The sequence below is a fragment of the Candoia aspera genome, chromosome 11, assembly GCF_035149785.1.
Source record: "Candoia aspera isolate rCanAsp1 chromosome 11, rCanAsp1.hap2, whole genome shotgun sequence".
Classification (NCBI taxonomy): domain Eukaryota; kingdom Metazoa; phylum Chordata; class Lepidosauria; order Squamata; family Boidae; genus Candoia; species Candoia aspera.
The window spans coordinates 880303-904255 of record NC_086163.1 but is presented as its reverse complement, the minus strand read 5'-3'; the positions used below and the strand labels follow the sequence as shown (position 1 = coordinate 904255).

At 52.2% G+C, this 23953-nt stretch overlaps 2 protein-coding genes across 2 annotated transcripts in view; one reads left to right on the top strand and one right to left on the bottom strand.

Moving 5' to 3' along the window:
• Positions 1 to 306: 306 nt before the first annotated feature.
• COG4 (component of oligomeric golgi complex 4) lies at positions 307 to 20970 on the bottom strand. The gene is made up of 19 exons (XM_063313068.1): positions 20341 to 20970; positions 20171 to 20253; positions 19966 to 20080; positions 19625 to 19799; positions 18685 to 18878; positions 17470 to 17575; positions 16840 to 16997; positions 15645 to 15703; positions 13749 to 13882; positions 12704 to 12822; positions 11979 to 12145; positions 10810 to 10975; positions 9720 to 9782; positions 9114 to 9230; positions 8642 to 8734; positions 5990 to 6077; positions 5595 to 5692; positions 1144 to 1272; positions 307 to 975 (listed from the first exon to the last, which is right to left on the bottom strand). The coding sequence occupies exons 1-19, from the start codon at positions 20968 to 20970 to the stop codon at positions 841 to 843; spliced, it is 2829 nt and encodes a 942-aa protein (XP_063169138.1). The 3' UTR covers positions 307 to 840.
• SF3B3 (splicing factor 3b subunit 3) overlaps positions 20587 to 23953 on the top strand; it is a 48826-nt gene continuing 45459 nt past the window's right edge. Inside the window, exons 1-3 of the mRNA XM_063313006.1 lie at positions 20587 to 20676; positions 21217 to 21322; positions 23207 to 23533. Of these exons, the coding sequence (XP_063169076.1) occupies positions 21253 to 21322; positions 23207 to 23533 (397 nt within the window). The 5' untranslated portion in view covers positions 20587 to 20676; positions 21217 to 21252. The remainder of the gene's footprint in view (positions 20677 to 21216; positions 21323 to 23206; positions 23534 to 23953) is intronic.

Sequence of the window (23953 nt, the reverse complement as noted above, 5' to 3'; positions counted from 1 at the left end):
CTCTGTGAACTGGTCCAGTCTTGTTTCAAAGTCATTCAAGTTGATGGTCTTCATCCTGCTTTACAACAGCAAATTACCAAAGAGCATCTGCCTGGAACCTCCCCTTATGCAGTGCGTGAAAGGCTCTTAGGAAAGCGGGGGAGAAAACCACTCTGGAGCTCCTCCAAGGCTTCCTAACCGTTTCCTGAACAAAAAGCCCAAAGCTTGAAACATTTATCTGACTCTGTAAGTTGCCCATTTCTGCACCCATTTTAGTTCTTCAGCCATCGTGCCCACCCCCAAGCACTATCAACTGGTCAAACAGCATTACAACATTAGCAGTTTTTATTTTAAATTCCTTGGGTCTCCATGCTGGTCTCCTCTCAAGCACCGGCCTCCGCCAGAGGTCCCAGGATCGGGCAGCCTGGAGGCAGCACCAGACGAAGGCCAGACTGACGCTTCTGACCCAAGAGCCTCAGCCTGGCCCAGCAAGCCGAAAAGGGGCACCCTCGGTTGTGGGCCGGGCCGTCCACAGGGGCGCCTCCACCTGGGTGCCTGCCGCAAGCGGGGTTGAACCGCAGCCCCTCCCAAACCCTGGGTGCCGGGTTTCTGCACAGCTACATTGTGGCAATTACGCAACACTCATGCGCGGGGCAGGTACACAAGAAGGCACAAACCTAGCTGAGCTCCTTAATGTTTGCCGGAGAGGAAGATTTTCCCAACTCTGATTTTCAACAGAACTGCTTTATGTTTTCCCTACACCAGCAAGAGGGCGGAAGTGGCCGAGTTTCCATCCTGTTCAGCAGCCACCAGCAGCAGGAAGAGGCAACCAATTACAGGAAAGAGGCTCTGCTCGGGTGGCTACAGACGCAGCCGTTTGATGTCTTCGCTGCGAAAATCCATCCGGAGGGCCAGGACTTGGCGGACCTCTGCCGGCGTAAGACACCACGTCAGGGGGCCGGAGTTCGGACCCCAATAATCCAAGATCTCTGTCACCTGAAAAGAGAAACGCAAACCGTCCCTCTGGCAGAGGACCAGAGGAAAGCAGGCTGGCCTGGAAGGGGGCGGAGCCAGCTGCCCTGCCTGTTGCCGTCTTCCGCCCGCCAGGATGCAGCGCTGCTCCACCCATGCCCCACGCCCAGGGAGAGAAGCCGGCAGACCCACCCTCTCCAGGTTGAGAACGGTTGCCATCTGGGAGAGCCGCGCAAACTTGTCACGGATGGTCCAGGTGGTGACGGTGGTGAGGTAAGCTATCAGGGACCGCAGCTCTTTGTCAAACTGCAGCCCGCCGAGCTGAGGAGACAGAAAGCAGCACAGCCAGGCTGAACCGCTGGCTGGGCGTCAGGAGTCCATCGTCCACACCGTACCCCTGGCTGGACAGCCCCGAACAGATTTACCTCTGAGCTGCAGAGAGGCATGAGGAAAGCCCCCCCCAAGAGCCCCACCTCCCTCTAAACTGCTCCCACTTGCTTCACCCATCCTAAGCTGCCCACCCGTCTCCTTGGCAGTCATCTTGTGCCAGCCCTTTGAGGTAGGACAGGTCAGGAAACAGACGCTATGAGGACCGATGGGCACAAGAAGAGGATCTTGAAAGCCAGGCAGATTCCTAACTCTAACCCAGCCTCTTATGCCAAGGAGGGGGGCAACCTGGGCTGGCTTCTTCGCCCCTCCACTCTTTCAGGGCCAAGCCACAAAGAGCAGGGAAGTAGCCCCGGGAGTGCCAATGCTTGCTGGTGCTGTGACTGCTGCTGCCCGATGAGGTGAAGGGGCTCTGGGTTGCCAGGGGAGGGGGCTGTTGCCGTGGAGCACCATCATCTGGCCAAGCCCATGGCACACTGCATATGCCACTTCCGCGCCCTCACCATGAGGGCAGACCCTGCATTTCCCCTGCACAATTACAGAAACCTCGGCCCAAAGGAGGGCGTGGGGTCTCCCCTCATGAAAAAGGGCATGGGGCTTGTTTTGTCCCCTGCAACTGTGTCAGGTGTGGGACTGAGCTACCCTACCCCAGCGGCAAGAACTGCCAGTCTCGCCTGGGTGCCAGGTCTGCTCCTTCAGTACATGTTCTGCCAGCCTGTCTCTGAGTTCTCCTACGTCTCTTTTCTTGCCTGGGAGAACAGCAGCAGAGGAAGGAGGGCACAGGCAGGCACCTCTCCTGGGTACTGCATGCTGGAGCCATGTGCCACTGGCAGTCCGGCCCCCTGCTGGGCCCCGGATGCCAGAGGTGGAGCTCAGCAGGGCAAAGCCCATGGAAGGTGTCCTCAGGGCCCGCCTACCCTACCTGCAACAGCCCTGGCCCTCCGGCCGGACATGGCTCTGCCGGGAAAGAGCCCTGAAGGAAATGGGCCCCACTGAGGCTCTTCTCTTGGCTTAGCACAGCATGGTTGCAGGCCCATCTACCTTACTGGGAGAGCAAACCGGTTTGGGGAAGGAGCTTGAGAACTTAGGGAACTTTCAGGGCTCCACCTAGGAAGAGAAGGGCGCTGCCTTTCTGGGGAACGTGTCTCGCATGGGAAAGAAAGGGCCCAAAGACTCCACAGATGACGCCGCCCAGTGGAGCCCGGGTGAAGACGTGGGGCGGGCGGAGTCGTCTTCACCCCTTCTGGCCAAAGGCTCCCCTGGCCTGGGAAGACAGAGAAGAGGACTGGCTATGGGCCAAGGGTGCCCATGGGAACAGTTTGGGTTTCGGACAATGGGATGCATTTCCGGGGTAAAGGACTCCTGCAAGGGACAGCCTGACTTCACAAGGATGGGGAAAATTGTGTTTGGAAAATGCTTTGCAAATCGGCCCAAATGCTGTGGGGGAGGCAGAAGAGAAATCTGAAAATAGTGCCATATCAAGAACTGGGAATACGGCTGCAAGTGAAACAGGGTGGAGGCACCCAATAATAAGCATGTAAATACAGGAAAGAATCAGTTGAGTTACGTGCTCCAAGGATCCCAGGGTCTCCATGCAAATGAGCAGAATAAGGAGAACAGGAAATGCAGGAAGGCAAAAACGATTTAGTAACTTTATTGAAGCGTGGTGGAGTAAAACTCATGAATGGCATGTAAGGGTTGAAGGTGCAGCTCATTCCAAAGCAAAGGACTAGATTAATGGGGAGGAGCAGCAGCATCAAACCTGAAGGAAGGGCACACTTGGATTGAAATCCAGGTACTTCAGCATGCAGGTCCAGTTGAGGAAGGAGAAATAATAATGATTATTTTGGGGATATGCTAGAGCGGTCAAGCTAGGCAGATCTTTCCTGGACTAGACTGCAGAACTTTCTGAGAGAAAAAATACAGCAATAATGGGATACTTCAACTACCCAGAGATTTTTTGTAAAACCAGCTTGACTGCAAGGTCATAAAAATTCCTTAGTGGTCTTGCTGACAATTTCATTTTCTAGAAAGTTAAAGAGGAGACAAGGGGATCAACTCTTCAAGGTTGGATCCTAACTGATAAGAGTTGGTAGAAAAGGGGAAAGCATTGGGGATCTTGGGAGGAAGTGACCAGACCACCTTAGGGTTCAACACAGTATATAGAAATTGGAGCATAGTTCACACACATGGGGTTTCAAGAGAGCCAATTTCAACAAGCTTAGAGAAGTCCTAGACTCCATGTCATGGAGAAGATGGTAGGATGCTAACAGGTGATAGGTAGAGCTCTTCAGCCCCTATTTTGCTTTGGTCTTCCCTTCAAAAGGCCCAACATTGCAATGGACCAGAGAGAACAATTGAGTGAAGAAAGGAGTGGCAACCAAGGCACAGGGAGTCCCTAGCCACCATGAATGGGTTGAACTCTTCAGGACCAGATCAGGGCATCATCTTGCTGACCCTTTCTGTGATCTTGTGGAGGACAAGCAGAGGGTCAGAGGATTGGAGAAGGACAAGTTTTAAGGAAAGAAGGACCCAAGTAGCTATGGATGGGTCAGCTTGACATTGTTAGGCAAAACTCTTGAACAGTTTCATGAACGGTTGCTAAGCATTCAGAGAAAAAGGCATTACTTGTCAGAAGCCAGCAAGTTTATCAAGAATCTATTATGACCAGTTTAGCTGACCATGGGAGTGTGAGGTGGTAGGGTATCTTGTGGTTTTAGTAGAGAGGACAGCAAGATATGGGCTAAATTATGCTACTGTCAGATGGATACAACCTACGCAATGAACTGTGGGGACGGCAAACACCTTAGTGGACATTATCAAGATTCAGGAGGATTCTGGAAAGCCGGCCAAACTCAGCAAGATGGATTTGAATGGGGACAAATGCAAAGTCCTACAGTTCTGCAGAAGAAAATCAAAAGCATGAAGACAGGATTGGTAGAGGGAACCATAATGAGCAGTAGATGTGAAAAGGATCTGGGTGTCTTGGAGGATCATAAGTAGAACATGAGCCAACAGTCTGCTTCTGAAGTATAGGTAGACCTAACTTACCAAATGCCTCATTTAGTGACCATTTCATGTTAAGATGGTGCTGAAAAAAATAACCTTACAACCAGTGTCCGCATTTATGACCTTTGCTGTGTCCCTCAGTCATGTGATCACCATTACAGTCAGTACACGTCCTGTGCCTGACCTGTGAGTTTTTCCTTCTCCCCCACTTGCAGAGCAGATTGATTGGAGAGAAAGGGATTGCAAGAGAGTAAGCAGGCACGCAATGGGGAATACACATTGAGATCAATGCAGTGGCACTGGCAGCTGCTAGCGCAGTATGCAAACAGCGCAGTGTGTGCCTGCTTACTCTCTTGTAAACACTTCCTCTCCAATGACTGTAAATACAAACATTAATTCCCTTCTTGCTAATTATCCCAGCACTGGGGTGAGCATTCCAAAGGGGGGGGAGTGGGGAAAAGGAAAGCACAGTCACCGTCACGTACTTTCCCACTCAGCAACCACTTCACTTAATGATAGAGCTGCCAGTCTCAATTGTGGTTGGCAAGCAAGGACTACTTGCATAGCATCAAGCTCAAAATAAGTCATTATTCTCGCTATTCTGTGCCAGTTAAATCACTCCTAAAATATTGCACCCAGTTCTAGGCACCACTTTTTAGGAATGTCCTTGACAAACTTGGGAAGAGCAAGAAAGATGAGAAGAAAGAGCTGGAGGTGTTGGGTGAAGGATGCCTGGAGGAGAGATTACAGTGGGATGACAGGATAGTATTGTTCAAGTATTTGCCACTGCCAGGCAGAAAATGGGGCACTTTGTTTGAGTTATTCCACAGGACAAAAAAAGAAATGACGGGCTGATATTGCAAGGTAGATGATGCTGGTTGGAGATAAGAAAAAAAAATTCCTTTACCTTTCTATGCATATAGAACACTTAAGAGCTGTTCAACAATGAAACAGGCTGGCATGGAAAACAGTGGACTTGCCTTCACCAGAGGTCTTTAAACAGAGGATGGATCGTTGACTCTCAGGGACGCTGTGGCACTAGGTTCCTGCACTGCAGAGGAGGTTGGACTAGATAATCTCCAAGGTTCCTCCCAACCTTTACATTCTGATTGCTTTGGTAGGACTTGGACCATGAAGTGTGGGCAATAAATAACTAAACACTCAGATTTTAGTTCTGGCATGTCAGGTTGGCTTTGCAATCATGCCTGTGGGTTGGCTTTGCTGGCCAGCTTTCTGCCCCTCCTTACCCGACTGAAGGTGGACTTCAGAACAACCTTTTCCAGCTCAAGAGCGACTAGAGTGGTCATCAGGCTGGTGAGGCTGTCATAGATCGCAGGTGACAGTCCTGCCTGTGGAGCAGGGGAAGGCTTGTCTCAGGATGGCACCATTGCCACAAGCAGACCCAGAGAGGCCAGGGGGATGATGCTCCCACCCCAGCCCCCCTCTGGCGAGCAGACCGGCAGGCAGGCATGCCCAGGGGAAAGGCTGCCCAGTGCCGCTCCAACCAAGCAGGTGCTCTGGCCCTTCCGCTGGCAGAGGGCAGCTGCTCCGTCCATGGAATGACAGGTGCCTGTGTGCCAAAGGGGCCTGGCATCGTCAGTCCTGAGGAATCCCCGTCGGCAAAGCCCCCGTGGCCCCTAACGTGCCTTGAACTCCGCCGTCTGCTGCTCCAGGTTAAGGACGAACTGCTGCACCCAGGGGTCGTTGGCTTCGTAGTCACTGAACTCCTCCTGCAAGAGCAACAGTCAGGAACGTTCGTTTGGTCAACGACCAGCAGAACTGAAAAGAGCAAAAACAGCAAGCAGCAAATAGATGCGATAACACACTGCTGACTAACAAAATAAATCACATAATAATATAGCATCCACTCCTCCATTACTATATTGATACATTTCTTATTCGGGTGATGTAAATCTAAAACAATAGCTTTGAAATATAAATATGTATCTCAACACTTGATTAAGATATAACAAACCAAAAGTAATATTCAGAACGACGGTGAATGCATCTTTAACTGGTTTGGCTTACTTGCATTGCGGCAACCCAAAATTTAGCCGCTGCACACGTAATGAATGGTTTTAAATCCTGAAGAAGATCGTTCCCATAAAAATTACCTGGACTCCCAGGAAATTTATCCATTGGGGTCAAATGTAGATTGACCGAATGTCCCTGTAAAACTCACAATACACGTGAGATGGTTTCACCTTCTTCACCACCTGAGCAGATATGCTCAGCTATATGGATTTTACTACACCTGCCTTGAAGAAGTGCAGACGGAAGAATTTTCAATCTAGCGTTAGAGAATGCGATTCTCGGCCGAGGGAAAGTTAGCTTTTGCAAATAACTTGCTGGTTCCCATCCGCCCGTTTATCCCGATTCTATCGTGTTGGGGCAGCCTATTAACTTGGAACGCCGTGTCCCTTAGTTATTCTTTGAATAACTAATTGCTTGGCTTGATCGTAGTCTAATGATATTAATAGTGGAGAGAGCCCATAAAAAACTCAGCCTATGCGCCTGCCTCCAGGGTGATGAAAATGTGTCTGTTAGCACTAGAGGAGTCAGTATGCATTCACCGTCGTTCTGAATATTACTTTTGGTTGTCAACTGGGAAGAATTGCGTTTTGAGCCCGTAAGTTCTCCTCCTCCTCCAGGCCCTAACCTGAATTGATGGCAGAGCAGAGGTGGTCTCCAGGCGCTTCCCCTGCAACCTCCCACGTAACGCTGTTCCTCTGCCGCCCTTAATCCCCAGGAGCGGCTTCAACCGGCCTGGGTCTCCGCCAGAAGCCCAGCTGCCGGATCTTTCTCCAAGGCACCAGAGACGCTGCTTCCGTTAAAGCAAGGTGCAGCGCAGTAATGGGTTTGATGAGCATTAGCAGCAGAATGGAGGCCTGTGATGCTCAGAGCGCGCCCAGCTGGCAGCTCTTCCCACAGAGACCTTCTGGGAGCCCGCGGCCTGCTGGGCAAGGGCTCGAGTGCCTCCGGTCTGATTCCTGCTGCTTCCATTCCTGCTTAGCGGGACGAGACAAAAGGCTGCAGGGCCCAGGGGCTTGGGGAGGCTGAGCCATTTCCCTGTGAGCAACTGGGCTCTAGAGGAGCAGCGGTGGCGGGATGAAAGAAAGCAGCCTGGGCTGTGGGGAAGGGAGCCTGCCACAAGCACAGCCCTCACCCAGCAGCGCAGCTGCCGCAAGAGAAAGGGGGCCGTGGAAGGACAGCGAGGGAAGGAGCCTGTCTCCCTCCAGCCCGCTGGCCTCCAGGCCAGGGAAGGAGGACTCAGGTGCTGCCTGGAATGGCTGTGGCTGACCGGCAGCCCTCTGCCACAGCATCGGAGAGCAAGCGAGTCCCCGGCCACTCCCGTTCTCTTCAGGCTATTTCGGAGAGGCTTCTCCACGTCAACCCTTTGAGGCAGGCCACGTCAGGAAATGGACACAAGCACTACTGGAGCTCTACTGAACAGAGACCACGAAGCCTGGCAGCCTCCCCCTTCCCTCCCTCTTGTGCCAACAAGGGCCAAGGGGGGAAATCCGGAGATTCTTCCTCAACAGGTTCCAGGTTTAAGAACAAGGTCCGTTCCTCAGTCTGCCCTTAAGTCGGAACCGTTGTTTAGCATCGGTTAGTGAAATGCTGGTGTTAGTACATGGTATATGTTTTACCTTTCTATGTATATAAAACACTTAAGAAACACTTCCAAATACGCTAAAACATCTTAAGCATAATAATACACAAAGTAATATTGTGTATTTAACCCAAAACATTGTACTTACCTCAGATTTTTCGTATAATAATTTTTATGGGAGTTCGTCCGTAAACCAGGACATTCTTAAACCGGGGACCTGCTGGTCTTCTGGGGCAAAGTTTGGTCCCATGGTTAAGGTTCCAGGCCAGAGACCAGGGGGCGGCAAGTTCTAGTCCCGCCTTAGGCATGAAAGCCAGCTGGGAGGCCTTGGGCCAGTCCCCCTCTCTCAGCCCAACCCACCTCACAGGGTTGTTGTTGTGGGGAAAAGAGGAGGATGAAGGAGTACTAGGCACATTCCCTGCCTTGAGTTATTTATAAAAATAATAAAGGCGGGATAACAAAAACTAAAAAAAAGTTCATGTTTTACTAATGATTGCAATATATTTTCTTCAAAGCTATCTCCATGATCCTCTATGCCCCCCCCCCAGCATTCTGGAGCCCCCACATCTTCTCCCCTACACTGCCCCAGTTGCGTGTTCAATTTGGGGAGAATGGTACCCCTAGAGACATGTTTCTCCAGCATCTGGCACTCAGGGAAGCAGATGGGGACAGGGGACTCACCTCCTCGATGTTGTGGGAGACAGACAGGAAGAGGTTAATCCAGGGCTTCACCTGTGGTTTGATGGCTGAGTTTGTGAGCTCACTCAGGCCTTCCTGGGCCACCAGAGAGAGAGCAAGGGTCAGCTGGCAGCCCATCCTCAAGTCCCACGGGCTCCCCATACCCACCAACCCCCTGGGAGCCGACCCTGGCCAAGGTGCAAACCTCTGGGGAGGTCTGAAGGTGAGAAACACCCAGCAAAGAGATGAGAGAGGGGCTGCGTGGCCTCCGGGGGAGGGGCCCGTTGCACACCCGAGCACAGTTCGCCTCCTGGCTGGGAAGCCCACCCGGCCGGACTGAGGGTCTGCCAACTCGCCAGCCTGGCCGACCGGGTCTGCTCGGCTTCACCCAGGGGTGCTCTGGAGCCCGAGGCCTGGAGAGCCAGAGGATTTGGGGACCTTGCGACAGACAATGGCCCAAGAGCCAAAAGCTCACCTGCAGCAGGTCGCGAAACTTGCTAGAGACTGCAGCCATGTCTGAAAGGCAGCTGTCCAGCTTGGGCCGAGCCTGTTCTCCTCCAAAGCCCTGGCCGAGGAGCTCGGAACAGTCGCTCTGCACGGAAGCACAAATCCAGCTGCAAACAAGGGTTATTCTGTCCCTCTGGCTCTGCCGGAGGAAGCATCTCGAGGCGTGAAGGAAATGGAACGTGACCGCCCTCGGTGAGAGGAGGGGAGCAACGGCCCTACCCACGGGGAGATTCTCCGGTAGCCCGGGTCTTTCTCCCATTTCCCACACCATGTCACTCTCAAGATTTTGCCTCCCGGACAGGCACAGGAACCCCTGCCCAAACACAGCATCTCTGTGCTTTTCAATAGATGGTTGATATCCCGGTTCTTCAGAGGGTAGTTTTGTGCACCTACCTTTGGGACAAGGCAGCCTGGAAGTCCTACAAATAAAGCAGAACTTCCGGTTGAGAGGAAGCAATTCTATAGATTGTTTTAGCATCAAGATGGATTTGAATCACGCAAACAGGCCAAGAAAAGGAGGATGGGAACACCAAGATAGATGGCCTCTAGCCAACAGCCCGGAGCCCACAAGTACCTCCAGGGTCTTCTTCAGTGTCAGGATGTTCTCACTGCACGCCTCCACGTTGTTTAAAGTCACCTGAAGGGATGGGGGCAAAATAAGCAGAGCAAACAGGTGGTCCGAATCCTCGGCAACTTCCCACCTTTAAACAGCAGCTGCGCCCCGAGGGCAGCACGGAGTCACGGCTCCTCTGAGGAGGAAATTTGGCAGGGAGGAGGGGGAACGGTGGGGGAAAATGAGGAGGAGTTTCTGCGTGGTCAGATGCCTGATCCCCATCTTCCCTTTCCATCTCAGTACCAGGCTGGCTCTCAAAATCCAGCACCAGGCCATTCCCTGACCCCATCCAGGAGCGGAAAGACCAGCTCTCTGAGGGCTGGCCCAATGGAGGGAAGAAAGGCAGGGAGCTGCTCCCATTTTCACTAGCCCTACAGGCTAGCCACAATTCCTGGGCGGGAGGGGGGTCTACTGTGAAGAGAATTCCATTTATTTGATCATCAGTCCCCAGGCCTTGGCACGTGGCACAGCCGTTTTAGGAAAAGAGCCAGTCTGGTCTAGTGGTGAAGGCACCGGGCTAGAAACCAGGAGACTGAGAGTTCTAGTCCGGCCTTAGACAGGAAAGCCGGCTGGGTGACCTTGGCCAGTCACTCCCCCTCAGCCCAACCCACCTCACAGGGTGGGTGTTGTGGGGAAAAGAGGAGGAGGAAGGCGCATTGGGTACGTTTGCCATCTTGAGTTATTTATAAAAATAATAAAGGCGGGATAGAAAATGAACGAACGAATGAATGAATGAGCACCTGGGCTGATCTGCCGCCCTGTCCATCTGCTCCCTCTCTGCTTTTTAATACAAGGCCTAACGCGAATAAACATCTCAACCTCCTCTCCTCTTCAACAGAAGCAATTTTTCCCCAGGTGCTTGAATAGAACGAACACCTTTGGTCTCCACCTTCTCCTGCCACCCCTACTCGAACGAACTGTGCTGCGCTGGTGCTTGCAACAGCTTTTGAGGCGTCCAGCTCACCTGGCCCTCGACCCCAGCCGTGCCGGCTGTCCAGGGAGCCCTCTGCCTTTCCCTCTGGCCAGGCCTTGCCCCACCCGGGGAACTCACCAGGAAGGACTGCTTGGCCTCGTCAGCGCTCTCAATGCCTTTGGGGTCGAACTTGCCCTGCTGGAGGCTGCTCTGCATGAGGCTCACCGCGCTGGTCACGCCCCGCTGGAAGTCTTGGAAAGGGGTGGCCGGGAAGCCCATTTTCAGCTTGTTGCCCAGGACTTCCCTGCGAAGGGAAGGCAGCCCTCAAGCAAGAAAGTTGTGGCTGCCAGGAACAAGACGGGCAGGGGCCTCGGGGAGGGCCGGCTTCTTTTGCGTGGGGCGGAGGCAGGACCGAGGAACCCCCAGCCTCTCCTTCCCCAGTGCTCACCCTCGGTGAAGAAAGCAAAAGCGCCCCCCCCGCTAAGAGCCCTGCACAGCGAGGCCCCTTCCCGCCCATCTTCACGGGACGTAGATTCTGCCCTCGGGCGCAGGAAGTCTCGGCTGTCCTGGTCAAACCATCTGGAGCAGGAAGTCGTTGAATCCGTAATTCTACAGTTTATTTCAAGTTCAGAACATTCCAACACAGAAACTTAATCTGGGGAAGGGTACACAAAGGGGCCGGCATTCGCTTGCCAGACTTTTTTACATACTCGAACCTTGGAAAGCCCCTGGGGGGGTCCTTTTATCCAGAAATAGAGCGAAGGAAAGTGTCTGCAATAGGGCTCTGCACAAACACATCGTGGCTTGGAAGCCCAGCTGGCCCAGTTTAGTGCAAGAGCCGTTCCAGAACGGAGCAGGCTTTCTCAGGGGGGACCTCCCTATCTGAACAGGGCTGGGTCTGCCAGGGGACCGTCCGAGGCCTGGGACCGCTCTAGGGGCAGAGGCAGCGGGCAGGTGGCAGTGGTCGATTCCTGCATCGGACAGGGGTTGGAGGAGATCACTTCCAAGGTCCCCTCCAATCCTTACATTTCACGACTCTCTGAAATTGAAGCCACAGCATCACAGGGCTGGAAGGCCTCTTGGAGATCGTCTCCTCCAACCCTCTGGAGGTCATCTGGCCCAACCCCCAAATCTGAGTATCTATTTTCTGATAATGTGCAACAGTAAGGCCTGCATGAAGTCCACGTGGTCCAAAGACCAGCTCATGTCTCTGCTTTACAGAGGCCCGGGTGAGACCCGGCGGAGCCTCCGATTCCTAGAAGAGCTCCACAAAGGCGGCTCATCGGCACCGCCTTCCCCCCACCTACCTGAACTCTGACTCCAGCTCAGCGATGGAATGGTTGATCATGGCGCAGAGACAGTCAACACTGGAGCTGGAAAGCGCTCTCCCGATGCACTTCTTCACTATGTAGAAGACATCGTCCACCATGCTGGAGGTCAGCTGGCCCTTCTCACAGGTGTCCATCGCCACAGCCTGGCAGAAAAGCCAACACGCGGGCAGAATTTGCTCTGACCTACGTCTTTTGAGCTGGTAGGGCCAGCACAAATGGGGTCACTCCAGCCTCCCAAGTTTTGCTGCTTCCGAAGACAAGAGCGCGGAGGGGCTCTTTCCTCAGCAGAAAAGGTCAAACTGGTTTTATCATCATCGCAGTCCCCTCTGCCCAGCCAAGGCTGGATTCGCACTGCATAAAGCCCTATCTTGCTGATTAGACCACAGCTGGTAAGCCAAACCCACATTATAGGAAATTGAGAAACTGCTGAGCAGGAGAGTCCAGTTACTCCAGTTGGCAGGCTGGAAAACCTCCTGGCCGAAGCCTGGATTGTTGGAGCAGCCAAGGTTGGCCAGACTGCCCTGAACAGACTCAGCCGAAGGCATTTTCCTTCCTGCTAGGCTTTCCTGGAGGAAACAGACCCGACTCCCCACAAGTAGTTTGGCAACGTGACCTCCGCGTGCAGCCGAGTGCCTTGAGACGGGCCCGCCCCACCCAGGAAGGGAGAGAGCAGGCACGAAGTTCCAGGCGGCACGTCCTACCTTCTTGACGGTCTCTCTCATAAAGTACTCTTCCATGGTGATGTAGTAGCCAATCAACTCCTGCATGGCACAGCTCAGAAAGCAATTGTTGAGCAGTTTGTCCAGGCACTTCTGATGCTCTGTGGAGCAGAACCACAATGATTAAGAAACAGCAGGGTGCTTTGAAAAACGATGCCAGCAGGACTAGCGCAGGGGTGGAAAAGATGTAATCGCAACAATGGATTAAGACAACCTAAATTCTGTGCAGCTGGCACCCAAGGGGCCGTTAGATACCGAAGGGATGATGTTGCGAGGGCCTGTGGCTCCAGACGGCAAACCTTTGGGAGGTGCCTCCCCCTTGCGTTCCTCCATCTTAAAAGGCATCTGCGGCCTGCATGGCAAATACTGTGCAGGCCCGTCTTCTCTGCCGCCAAGGCATGAAGGCCGCAGCACCAACAGCAGGAGAGGCCCGACACGCTGAGAGATGGGAGGAGTCCTGGCATGCGAGGAAAGCCGCAGCCAGCCCGGCTCCCGTTCCCAGGGACACTCGGCACATGACGCCCAGGAGGCGATGGGGGGGGGGAGCTGCAAACCAGCCTCGGCTTACTCTGCCTCCAGACGCCGCCCAGGAGAATTCTCCGGTTTCTGGCACTCGTGATGGTCAAAGTATCGAAAGTCCACTTACAGATTAGGTGGAACTGTGGTTAATATCCTCAATGGATACATTTTTATGCCATTTCTGATACAGTAACTTCTTAAAGCAGCTTACAAGATGTACGGTAAAATTAATTAACAGACGTTAAGATGAGCTTTGAGAGAGAGGGGGCACACGCACTTTCCAGAGTCTAGGTATCCCTCAGGGATGGCCAAGAATGTGTCGCACTAAACCACAAACCTTGGTTTATGAACTACGAAATCTGAATTCATGCGACACACACAATCCACATCACGCGGAAACCCAGCCTTGATAAAATCAGATGAAATTTTATACTATGAAGTATAAAGAAAGCTAATTGACCCCTCCCCGACACCCCCAGGCTGTCTGGCAAACACCCATGGGCTTTACCTTGCTTTACCTCCTCGGAGGCCACAGAATCTCCCACCTCAAAGTCAGAGATGATGCGCCTCCTGAGGAATCTCAGGTAAAGTTCACTCCGGGAATTCATCAAGGTGACCTCGGTTAAAATAGGGTCAAGCTCCCTGTGAGAAGCAAAATGAGGGTCAGCCGGAGAAAAGGGAGGCAGAATCATGTCTGCTGAGCCAAGTGCAAAAATGTCCAACTACGAGCCGTCTGGGCACGACGCCTGGCTGCCTTCCGTTTCCTTCATGGCACTTCTGTGGCAGCTCTGCTGAAAATTCTTCCACAACTCTCAGAAGAGATGCACGGGCAAAGAAATGGCTCACATTGGACATGAATTCTACGTACAGCCCATCAGATTTGCAGATTTTCCCAACGAACTGAACACCACAACAAAAATAAATAAAAGTATCAAAGAACAGAAACCAGAACTCTTCTTGCTGGTACTAACGGATAGACTATTAGAAAGGAGTTATGGAAGTTTGTTTTTATATACGATAACTGGTCTGAGATTATGATAGGCACAAAATTGGAAAGACTCTGAAATACCCACAACGGAGGAATGGCTGCTGAAGATGGCAGAATTAGCAGAGATGGCAAAATGGATTTGTCTGATGACAGAAAAGACAATAACTACATTTATTAGTCACTGGAAACCCCTTATGGACTTTTTGCTGGAAAAAAAAAGAACTTGTGATTTATGGGTTTGATGATTAGAAAGGGTAGACTATGGAAAAAAAGGAAATTATGTTGCAACTTAGAGAGGGTAAAATATAAATGTACTTGTAACAGCTAATGAGAAGATTGGAAGTCGCTTCTTTATAACTTCTTTTATTGCTTTTCATTTTTTTTCTTTTTCTTTCTTTGTACTTTTTTCACTTAATACTTTACTTTCTGTTTCAAAATTTGTATTGTTTTTATTCCCTTAAAAATTGTATCTTAAAAAAAAGAAGTATCAAAGAACTCAGTGGATCTCAGCCCCTGCTGGACAATGCTGCTCTAAGGGGAATTTTAATTCCCCCCCATCAGAACGGAAAGCACATCACTGACCTCTACAGCAAACCTGACCTCTCTAATGCAGCCCAGTGGCTAAGAGTACGAGCCGAGAAGCTCCAAAGCTCCTGGGCAAGTTGTGCTCTCGAGAGCGACACCCAAAGACGTCAGAAGAGGCTGCGTCAACCACTGGCACCTTCTGAAGAGCCCGCTGCTTGTGCTCAGAGAGGACGAGGTCCTGTGTGTAAGGGCTGGAGCTACACCTGGCTCTCTGGGGGGCCACAAACAAGCAGCCAATCTCTGGGGTCCTCGATGCTCTCTAAGCTTGGTGGTTGGCTTGCAGACGTTTCATTACCCAACTAGGGAACATCATCAGTGCGGGTGATGTGGGGTTTGCTCCGTTTGTATCCAGTAGCTTGCCCTGCCAACTTGTCTATTGATGGCTGATCTGTCCGAATGCCAAGCTTCCAGTTGGTGTTCTGTCCCACAACGTGGCTGTTATGTGTTATAGATGACTCACCTACAACATACAGCATAAGAGTCTCAGAGACACAGAGTCATACGGTGTAAGGACAGCAACAGCCAACATGCAGGACAGGCAGGCAGGAGACTGGCAGAGCCCGTCCACGAACACCCCACCCTCACCAGCACTGAAGATGTTGTCTAGTTGGGCAGTGAAACGTCGGCAAGCCAACCACCCAGCTTAGAGAGCACCAAGGATGCCCCAGTTCAACCCTGGGCTACAGAGATTCTCTTCTGTTGGAACCGGCCAGTCGGACAAAGCTGGCAGAAGTGTCACTGGAGACCGAGCTGCTCAGCAAGTCCAAGCGTCCTCCAGGAAAGGGCTTGTCTTGCTTTCATCTGTTGTGCAAGCAGAAAGAGGAGAGGTACCTCGGTTCGATCCTTTCTCCTGCCGCACTCCTCATCGCGCTGCTCTGAACGTGCTGGAACTGCAAACATCGAGGACAAGAGCTGTCACACCCTCTTCTCTTTACCAGGTAAATCCAAAACAGGCGGGGGCTTCGGGGGAACAACCTTCCCAGAGAGACGCTGGCAGCTCTCTGCAAACTGACCACCCGCGGGCAGAAGGAGCGGGACTGATCCCCTGCCGCAGCGGCATTTGCTCGGTGAGGCTGAAGCTGGCCGGAGAAAAAGGCTGGGTGCTGCCCGATCCTTTCCCAAGACCTCGGAGCGCCTGCTGGCAGGGCTGGCAGCCATAGGGTCGGGCTCTGGGAAAGGCAGAGCTCCGTGGGCTGTAAGGCCCCCCAGCGGCCAGGGGAGGGAGGCGAGCACAGGGACCCCGGGCTGCCTTTCTCGTCCTGGGCGCAGCCAGCCCCTCCCTATAGGCGAGGCAAACCAGGCGACGCAAGCGAGGCCCTCCGCCCCACCGCCTGGCTGTTCCTTTCCCTGCCCGGCCCCACATGGATCTTCTGCAGGGGCTGCCAGGGAGCGGAGGCTGCGGTCTTGGGGAAGCTGCACAGCTGTGGTCTCCACACTTGCGACGTTTCCGTGACGACTCTCTCGAGCGCAGGAACCGCTTAAGGGGCGCTGGGCCTGGCTCAGACCCCAGAGGAGCCCCGGAAGAAGTGGGGTCCGGTGGCTGACCAGGTCAGCCTCTGCATCTCCCGGGACGATCAGACTAGTTACCACCCGCTGGGCCCAGGTGAAACCAGAGAGGGACCTCTGCTTCTCTCAGTTGGAACTACCAGGGGTCCTTTGTGGGTGTGCCCACCTTTAGGGTTTTTATTTTAAGGGTCCGTTTCACTAATCTTTCGGCAAGTCAGTTGGCAGCCAGCGTGGTTTGCGGCTAGTCTTGCTCCTGTAATTCCGGGGGGGGGGGAAACAAGGGGGCAAGGCTCGGGCCAAACTCTCATCACCACCCATCGCTGGGACATTCAAAATGTTTTGAGCCTGTTTGGTCCCAATGCCGCTAATCTGGAATGTTCTGAAAAATATTCCAGGCAGGGTGCTTTGTTCTAAGCAAAACCCAAAGCATGTTTTCCATTTCATGCCCACTTCTGAGGGCAAGGCCCAGAGAATCCCAGGGAAGCCACCTGGAACCCCCAGCCTGCCTTCCTCTCCTCACCTGCCTGCGGTAGTCTCTCTGCTGGACAAACGTCTCCACTACCTTCTCCACCTGCTGGTCGCATTCTGCCTGCAGGTGCTTGATCAGGGCATAGAGCCTGCCAGGCCCGTAGTACGTCTCCACGATGGGCTGATGCGTCTCCACAACGCGTGCGATCCCTGCCAAGAAACGCCAAGCCCAAGAAACCACAGTGGCAGGGAGCAGAAAAGTTGCTGCCAGATTGCTAGTTCTTAACGCGAGGAGGAGGAGGAGGAGGAGGAGGAGGAACATACTGGGAATTAATGAATTAACGCTTAGTTTTTGACCCGACCTGCTTGCTCTGAAGTGTGGGGAAGAGCCGTTCACCCAGCTCTGCCTGGGAGGACAACAAGTCAGCCAGAACCACAGCCAAAGGCTCCAGCCCATTCCACTGCTCCCTTCCCTTCCCTTCATCTACCGAGGCATCGTCATCTTGTCATCTGGGAGGCCTCAGTCTAGCTAAATGCTTCCCTCTGTCCTCCTCTCTGACCTTACACAGAGAAGCAGCACAAAGCGGCTCAGCCCCCCACATCCATACAGGGTCTCCCGAGGAGTAATGTGTCACTCACTCACTCTTCTGAGTTTTCAGGGTGAAAGCAGGCAGGGCTTTACCTTCAAACAGGAGCGTCAGCGTGTCTGCAAAGAGGACGGCAGCTCTTCGGTCCGTTGTGTTGGTCTGTAATGCTGACTGTAAATTCTCTTCTGCTTTGTTAGCAACCTGGAAAGAAGAGGGCCCTTTAGCCTGCTCAGCTGCTTCACAGCACCAACACTGGTGCAAGGTGGCTCACCATTGCCATCTCCTATTTCTTATTGCACACCAACTAAACAATGCCTTCCTGAAACAAATTGCAGATACTTCAAGGAATGATAACAGGTGGTTACGGAAGACTTCAATTGTCTGTGGGACAGACAAAATGTACTAAGCGTATCTTCTATAGATTCTTGGCAAGGTTCCTCTTTCACAAGGTAGAGGATTCAAAAGGAGATTCACTTTCAACACAAGTGGCAGGGAACAGTTGGTCAATGAAGTTCTGTTGGTGAAAACCCAGTGAAGAGATTGCTTCATTCTGGAATTCTCAAACTTAGAGAAAGCCAAAGGTAAAAGGATAATTAATGTTTGATTCTAGGAAAGTAATATTTAATAAACTAAAAAAAAAGGCAAGGCAGGATAGAGATGTATTATTGGAGAAAAGAACAAACACGAAGTTGGTGCATACTCCTGAAGCAAGGATTATGAATTAATTTCTAACTTGTCTATTACATGCCCAAAAAGATGTGCAAATTTCAGGGAAATTCATAATTATAGCTAAAGGGATGGGGAGAAATATCATCTGATTTGTAGGTGGCTGAAACTGGGAAGGATTGCTAATACCTCAAAACAAAACTCAGGGTTAGGGATGCGCCACTAGCTGGCACAGCTTATTAGCTGATCTCTGCCTTGTGGCTGATTACAACTGAACACAACTTGGCAGTATGAAGCTTGGCAGCTTACTCTTCTTTACTCTTCCTGAGCACACCTCAGACCGTAGGAGAGAAGCTGATTGCAGCACGCTGAAGGAAGCTGACATCAGCTATCTAGGAAACTATACAAAAGCACCTGGAATAAAATTTAAGCCGAACGTTGGCAACATTGACATCAGTGAAGAACAGGGGTACTTGCTTTGTCCCTCAAAAGATACCCGCTTCTGATAGTCTTCAGCCAGTTCAGTGGATAAGAAGAGAAAAAAACAGAGCCACCAGATGCTACGTGGTTCATGAACTAGAATGACCCAGGGCAGAGAAGCCAGAACACCTCTCAGCGGCGCAAGACCCTGCAGGGACACTCACCTGCTTGCAAAGGTATTTGGAGAAGTTACTCAGCCCCTCTTCATGCAAGCCTAGCAGGGGGAAGATCTTGAAGAAGCGTTCCACTTGTGGTAAGTCTTCCTGCTTCATGGCAACATCAAATTTCTCAGTAACAATTGTCTTCAGCTGCTGTTCTGCTTCCTGTAGGAGCTTCAAGTTGGCATCGGTTATGGTGCCTGCCCAGAAGAGAATGAGTTTCAGTTTTATTTTGATTTTGATTTATAGGTGCTGGAATCAGCTTAAATAAATAATTCAGGGTCTTAAGAGGATTATGAACTGGAGACAGAGGAAAAGCTTGGGAGTATCCCTTATTTCGGTCAAAACTTGGGGTTAAATTCTTTCTAATTCCAATGCTCAACAAAGCTGAAAACTTTTTTTTTTCCTGCAGGGCTAGACACCTTCAAAAACGACAATAACAATAACCAACAATGCTCAAGGTTTGCTGCAGGCCAGATTTCTTAACATGAGGCAGCCTTAAAGCAGATTCTTAGTATTTGTCTTTGAAACAACTTTACTGACTTCTTATAGCCAGTTTAATGTTAAGAAAAATCACACATTATCATACAAAATAAGCATTTCAGTGCTTATTATGTTGATATAGTACAATGTAGCACTTTATAGTATTCAGTGTCTTGTACAGTATGCTATAGAATATTACCAATGTATTTATTTATTTCATTTATCCAACTTTATCACTGCCCATCTCCCTCCCATATACACGTACTATGCTAGCATCCGTATCAATATATATTAATTCATAGTATTTGGTATGGTATAGCTTTCGGTGCAGATCTCACGGCAGGCTACAAAGAGCGACGCCGGGAAGCAGCCTGGGTGCCCAAGGCAAGAGCCGCTCCGGGGGCGGCAGGGGAGCCCTCTGAGGAAGAGCGGACGCTGGACGGCAGGAAGAGAGGCCGCCTACCCTCCTGGCCCTGCCGGCTCAGCTCAATGACCGATTTGTCCAAGGAGAGGTAGCGGTGCACGTGAGCCGCCGCTTGCTCGTAATCCTCGCTCCGCAGGGCCGCCTGGACGCCGTCGGTGCAGAACTTCAGGTCCAAAATGTCGTCTGCCCGCTGGATGGCCTGATAGAGGCGGTTCTGAAAAGCGGGGCGCCCCAGTGAGCGGAAGCGCCGGCGGGGGCGGACGGGCCCCGCGCCTCAACGCCCCGCGGGGTTTCTGCTCCCGGGAGGCGACCCAGGGAGCCCCGCGCAGCAGAGACTCTGCCAAGCTCACCCCGCTCGACCCCCCCGCGCCGCCACCCACCTTGGCCAGGTCCAGCTGCCGGACCTTGCTGCTGACGTTCTCGGCCAGGCGGCAGGTGAAGGCGATGGTGCCCCCCAGCTGCTGCGCGTCCCCCTCGATCAGCTGCAGGTTGGGGCTGCAGAGGCGGAGAAGGCAGCGCCGGAATGAGGCTCCCCGGCCGGCCGCCCCCCGCCCCAGAACCGGCCGCGGCCGCCGCGCCACTCACCCCATCCGGTGCAGCGCCGCCACCTTCCCCTCCAGGGCGCCGCGCTGCTCCAGCAGCAGCTCCAGCTCCGCCCGCGTCTCCCCCTGCAAGCGAAGCAAACGCGCACTCAAGGCCGCCCGGTCGGGGCCCCCCGCCGCGCCCACCCGCCCCCCGGCCGGCCCGCGGCCCACCTCCTCGCGGCACAGGCGGCCGTAGGCGGCCTCCAGCTCCGGCAGCTCGGTGAGGGCGCGCAGCTGCTCCAGCGACAGCGCGGAGGCGCACATCCCGCCGGCGGACGCGGGGTTGTGAGTACGGAGGGAGCGGGGAACGGGACAGGCCTCGCGCAGAGGTGGCCGGGATGAGGCCTGACGCGCCGACCGAGGGGTCCTCGCGCGCCGCGGCGCCGCGTCAGGCGCGGCGAGGGCAGCCCGCGCGCCGCTCTCCCGGAAGGACCCTCGGAGGCTGCGCGCGGGCAGTGCAGCGCGCGAGGGGGCGACGGGATCCGCCGCCATCCGCGCCGTTCCGCGGTAGGTGCCGCCGACTCTTGCTCGGGGGCCGGCTGGGGCGCCCGCGGGCCCCCTCCCCGGACCGCCGCGAGCGGCCGGCGGGGCCCGTTTCTGGGAGGGCGGCCAGGCGTTTCCCGCCGTGGAACTGCGGCGCGGGTGGAAGGCCACTCGGGCGGGCTCGGCCGGCCCTCCCCGTTGTGGCGTTTGGCCCTGGCGCGGGAGGGGCTCCTGCGTTGTTTTGGCGCCTCGGTCCGCGTGTGGGTTTCTTCTGTCCCACCTCGGGGCCCGTTCTCGGCGAGGTGCAGTAACGCGCATCTGACGTAGCGGACGATGAGCCGCGGAAGCCTTTCCTCGCCTTCAGCGCGACTGCCGGTTAAATGCGTTCTGAACAGGGGGTTATGGTATTTCTAGTCCCGGAGGTGGTTTCTTCTCTTTGCTAATCGACTTGTAAAACTTAGTAAGAAGAAATCCTTTTATCGGATATTCAGGGCTTGCAGATGTTCTGTGAAGGCTTTGTTTCACCAAACAGTTGCGGGATTAATTGCTTAACTCTCTCTCTAGCTGGTGGGCTGAAAGGAAGTGATATCAACTGGCACCATGTTCCTGTACAACTTAACTCTTCAGCGGGCCACTGGCATCAGCTATGCCATCCATGGTAACTTTTCAGGTAAACATTCCAATCACAAGGCTATATGCAAGGTCTGAAGGATGGGTGGATGGATTCAAAAGATTGAAAACATAAAACAGGTATAACATGACAACATGAACTCTGACAATCTCCGCTAAGAAGGTGTCATTAGTAATCAACTAGAATTAAAAGCTGGGTGAAATTGGTGGCTTTTCAAATGCCATGAGGGAGGTGGTTGCACAGAGCTCCTTGGTTAGAGAATTCCAAAGTTTGGGGGCCACGACAGAAAAGGCTCTGTTATCTGGCTCATGTTCTCCTAATCTCTTGTGGAGGAAGGGTCTTAGTAGGCCTTCTCAAGATGTTCTTAGTAGATGGGCAGATTCAGACGTGGCAGGGCAATGCCCAATGTATCTTGGTGCTATGCCAGCATTTTGAGTTGCCTCTGGAAGCCTTTTGGTATCCAGTGCGGCAATTTTAGAAGAGGTGTTAACCTCCAGCAGTGGGATTGACCCACCAGTAGTTTCACCACTACAGTCTGGACCAGTTGCAGCTTCCAGGTCATCTCCAAAAGCTGCTCCAAGTAGTGAGTGTTGCGGTAACTTAGCTGGGGGTGATTAAGGCATGCATTACCACTGCTGAAACATCCTACTCCATGTAGGCTTGCAACTGGTGCACCAAATGAAATTGGGCAAAGAGGGGGAAGAGCCACAGCCCCTACCTGCTGTTTAAGCAGTACTGGTTTTCCTTGCTTTATGGAAATTTATTAGGCGATTGATCATTTTCATCCAAGAATTCACTTTGTGCGAAAGAAGTTTATGCAGTTGGGTTACAAAATATGTGAGGTTAGGCGAGGTTTTGGAGGAATTAACCCTAGCCTGAAGCAAGGGGAACCTGCAGTTGTGATTCCAGGAGGGCCCCCAGATCAGTAACCAACTGCTTCATGAAGAGCATAGTTCCATCCTGGCTGACTGTTGGAACTGATGCTCTCAGATACCTATCAAGGTTCTGTAACTTGGTCTTGGAAAGATTTAATCTGAGTTTATTTTGCCCCTGACAGCCTCCAAACTCTTGGCCCAGGGTGGCATTGTACAGCTGAGTATCATCTGTGTACTGATGGTGTTTCACCCTGAACTGGTGGATAACCTCACCCGGTGCCTTTGTTTAGATGTTAAGTAACATGGGAGAATGCAGGGGAGCCCTGCGGTACCACACATTGGAGCAACCATGACCCCCAGGGCTCTGCCCACCCACATTATAGATTGAAACTGTTCACCCAGGTAGAGTGGAGCTACTGAAGAACAGTACTTCCTGTCAGAGTTCCAGCGAAGGTCATCCATCCGGGTGACCAACCATTTCTTTCTTATGACTGGTCTGAATTCTGAGTGTCAGGAATCCAAATAATCTGTTTCCTTCTAGGATCTCTGAAATCAAGTTGCTACAACCTTCCCCAAAAAGGAAGACAGAAGTTGGGTTTTTCTTTTTTGATTTGTTTGTTTCTTTTAAGCTGTACGCCACCCTCACATTGTTTGAGTTGGGCAGCCTTATAAATCTTGAAAATAAATAAAAGTGTGAATAGGAGCCAGGGAGATCATGATTCAAGTGATAGAACTCATCCCACAGAGAATCTTGTCCTCTTTCGTGAGTGTAATAAGCTCAAAAGATTTCCACATAACATAGAGGATCCAGCCTCACTTACACACTGGGTTTTGTCCAACTGGTGCCCAGCCCAGAGTGGATGTCAGCAACTTTATCTGCTAAGGAGGGTCTGGGTAACTGAATGGGGTTGTTGGGTGGGAGTCTGTGGACACAAGTAAAAAAAACCTTACGCTTTGCTGCTCTTACTGCCACCATATAGGGTGGAAGTTGGTGGGGAGGCTAAGAGCTTTAATCCTCTTTAGTTGCTGATAATTGTTTGTTTTGCAGGTACTAAACAGCAAGAAATTGTTGTTTCCCGAGGGAAAATCTTGGAATTGCTTCGTCCTGATCCAAACACTGGAAAGGTTCATACCTTGTTGACAGTAGAAGTTTTTGGCATTATCCGCTCCCTCATGGCCTTCAGATTAACTGGTGGGACCAAGGACTACATTGTGGTGGGCAGTGATTCAGGTCGTATTGTTATCCTGGAATACCAGCCCTCCAAAAATGTATTTGAGAAAATTCATCAGGAAACTTTTGGCAAGAGCGGTTGTCGCAGAATTGTTCCAGGACAGTATTTAGCTGTGGATCCTAAAGGACGGGCTGTCATGATCAGTAAGTTGGAACACTGAATGGCAGTTGGGTAGAACGGTTAAAGAAACGAATGGGATAATTACTCTGAATGCAAATGTTGGATGATGTCTAGTGGATCATTGGTGTCTGGTGTCCATGTCTGTGTTAAAAGGTTTTAATTGCTCTTACTTTGGGTGATGATTTGACTGTGTGCTGTGTGAAACCAACCAGTGTGGTTTGTAACGTTGGCTTATGGTTTAGCATGTTGTGTGGTCTCAACTAGTTGTGCTTTATTCTGTAAAGCATAGTTCAACCAACAACAGCTGTCCTAACAGCCAGGAAACACGCTGAGATAAGGAACTGGTCTCTAATGTTTATTGCTAGTACGTAACAGGAATCCTAACAAACTGAAGAAGCGTGGGAAAAACCCAGACATATAAACCCTAAAGGTTAAGGCGGTCC

Coding starts and splice junctions, on each gene's coding strand:
- COG4 (XM_063313068.1), bottom strand. CDS start 20,970: ATGCGCGTTACTGCACCTCGCCGAGAACGGGCCCCGAGGTGGGACAGA. Junction 17,576..18,684: donor CCAAATACCTTTGCAAGCAG/GTGAGTGTCCCT, acceptor TCTTCTTTCCAG/GTTGCTAACAAAGCAGAAGA. Junction 16,998..17,469: donor GCTGACGCTCCTGTTTGAAG/GTAAAGCCCTGC, acceptor GTTTCTTGGCAG/GGATCGCACGCGTTGTGGAG.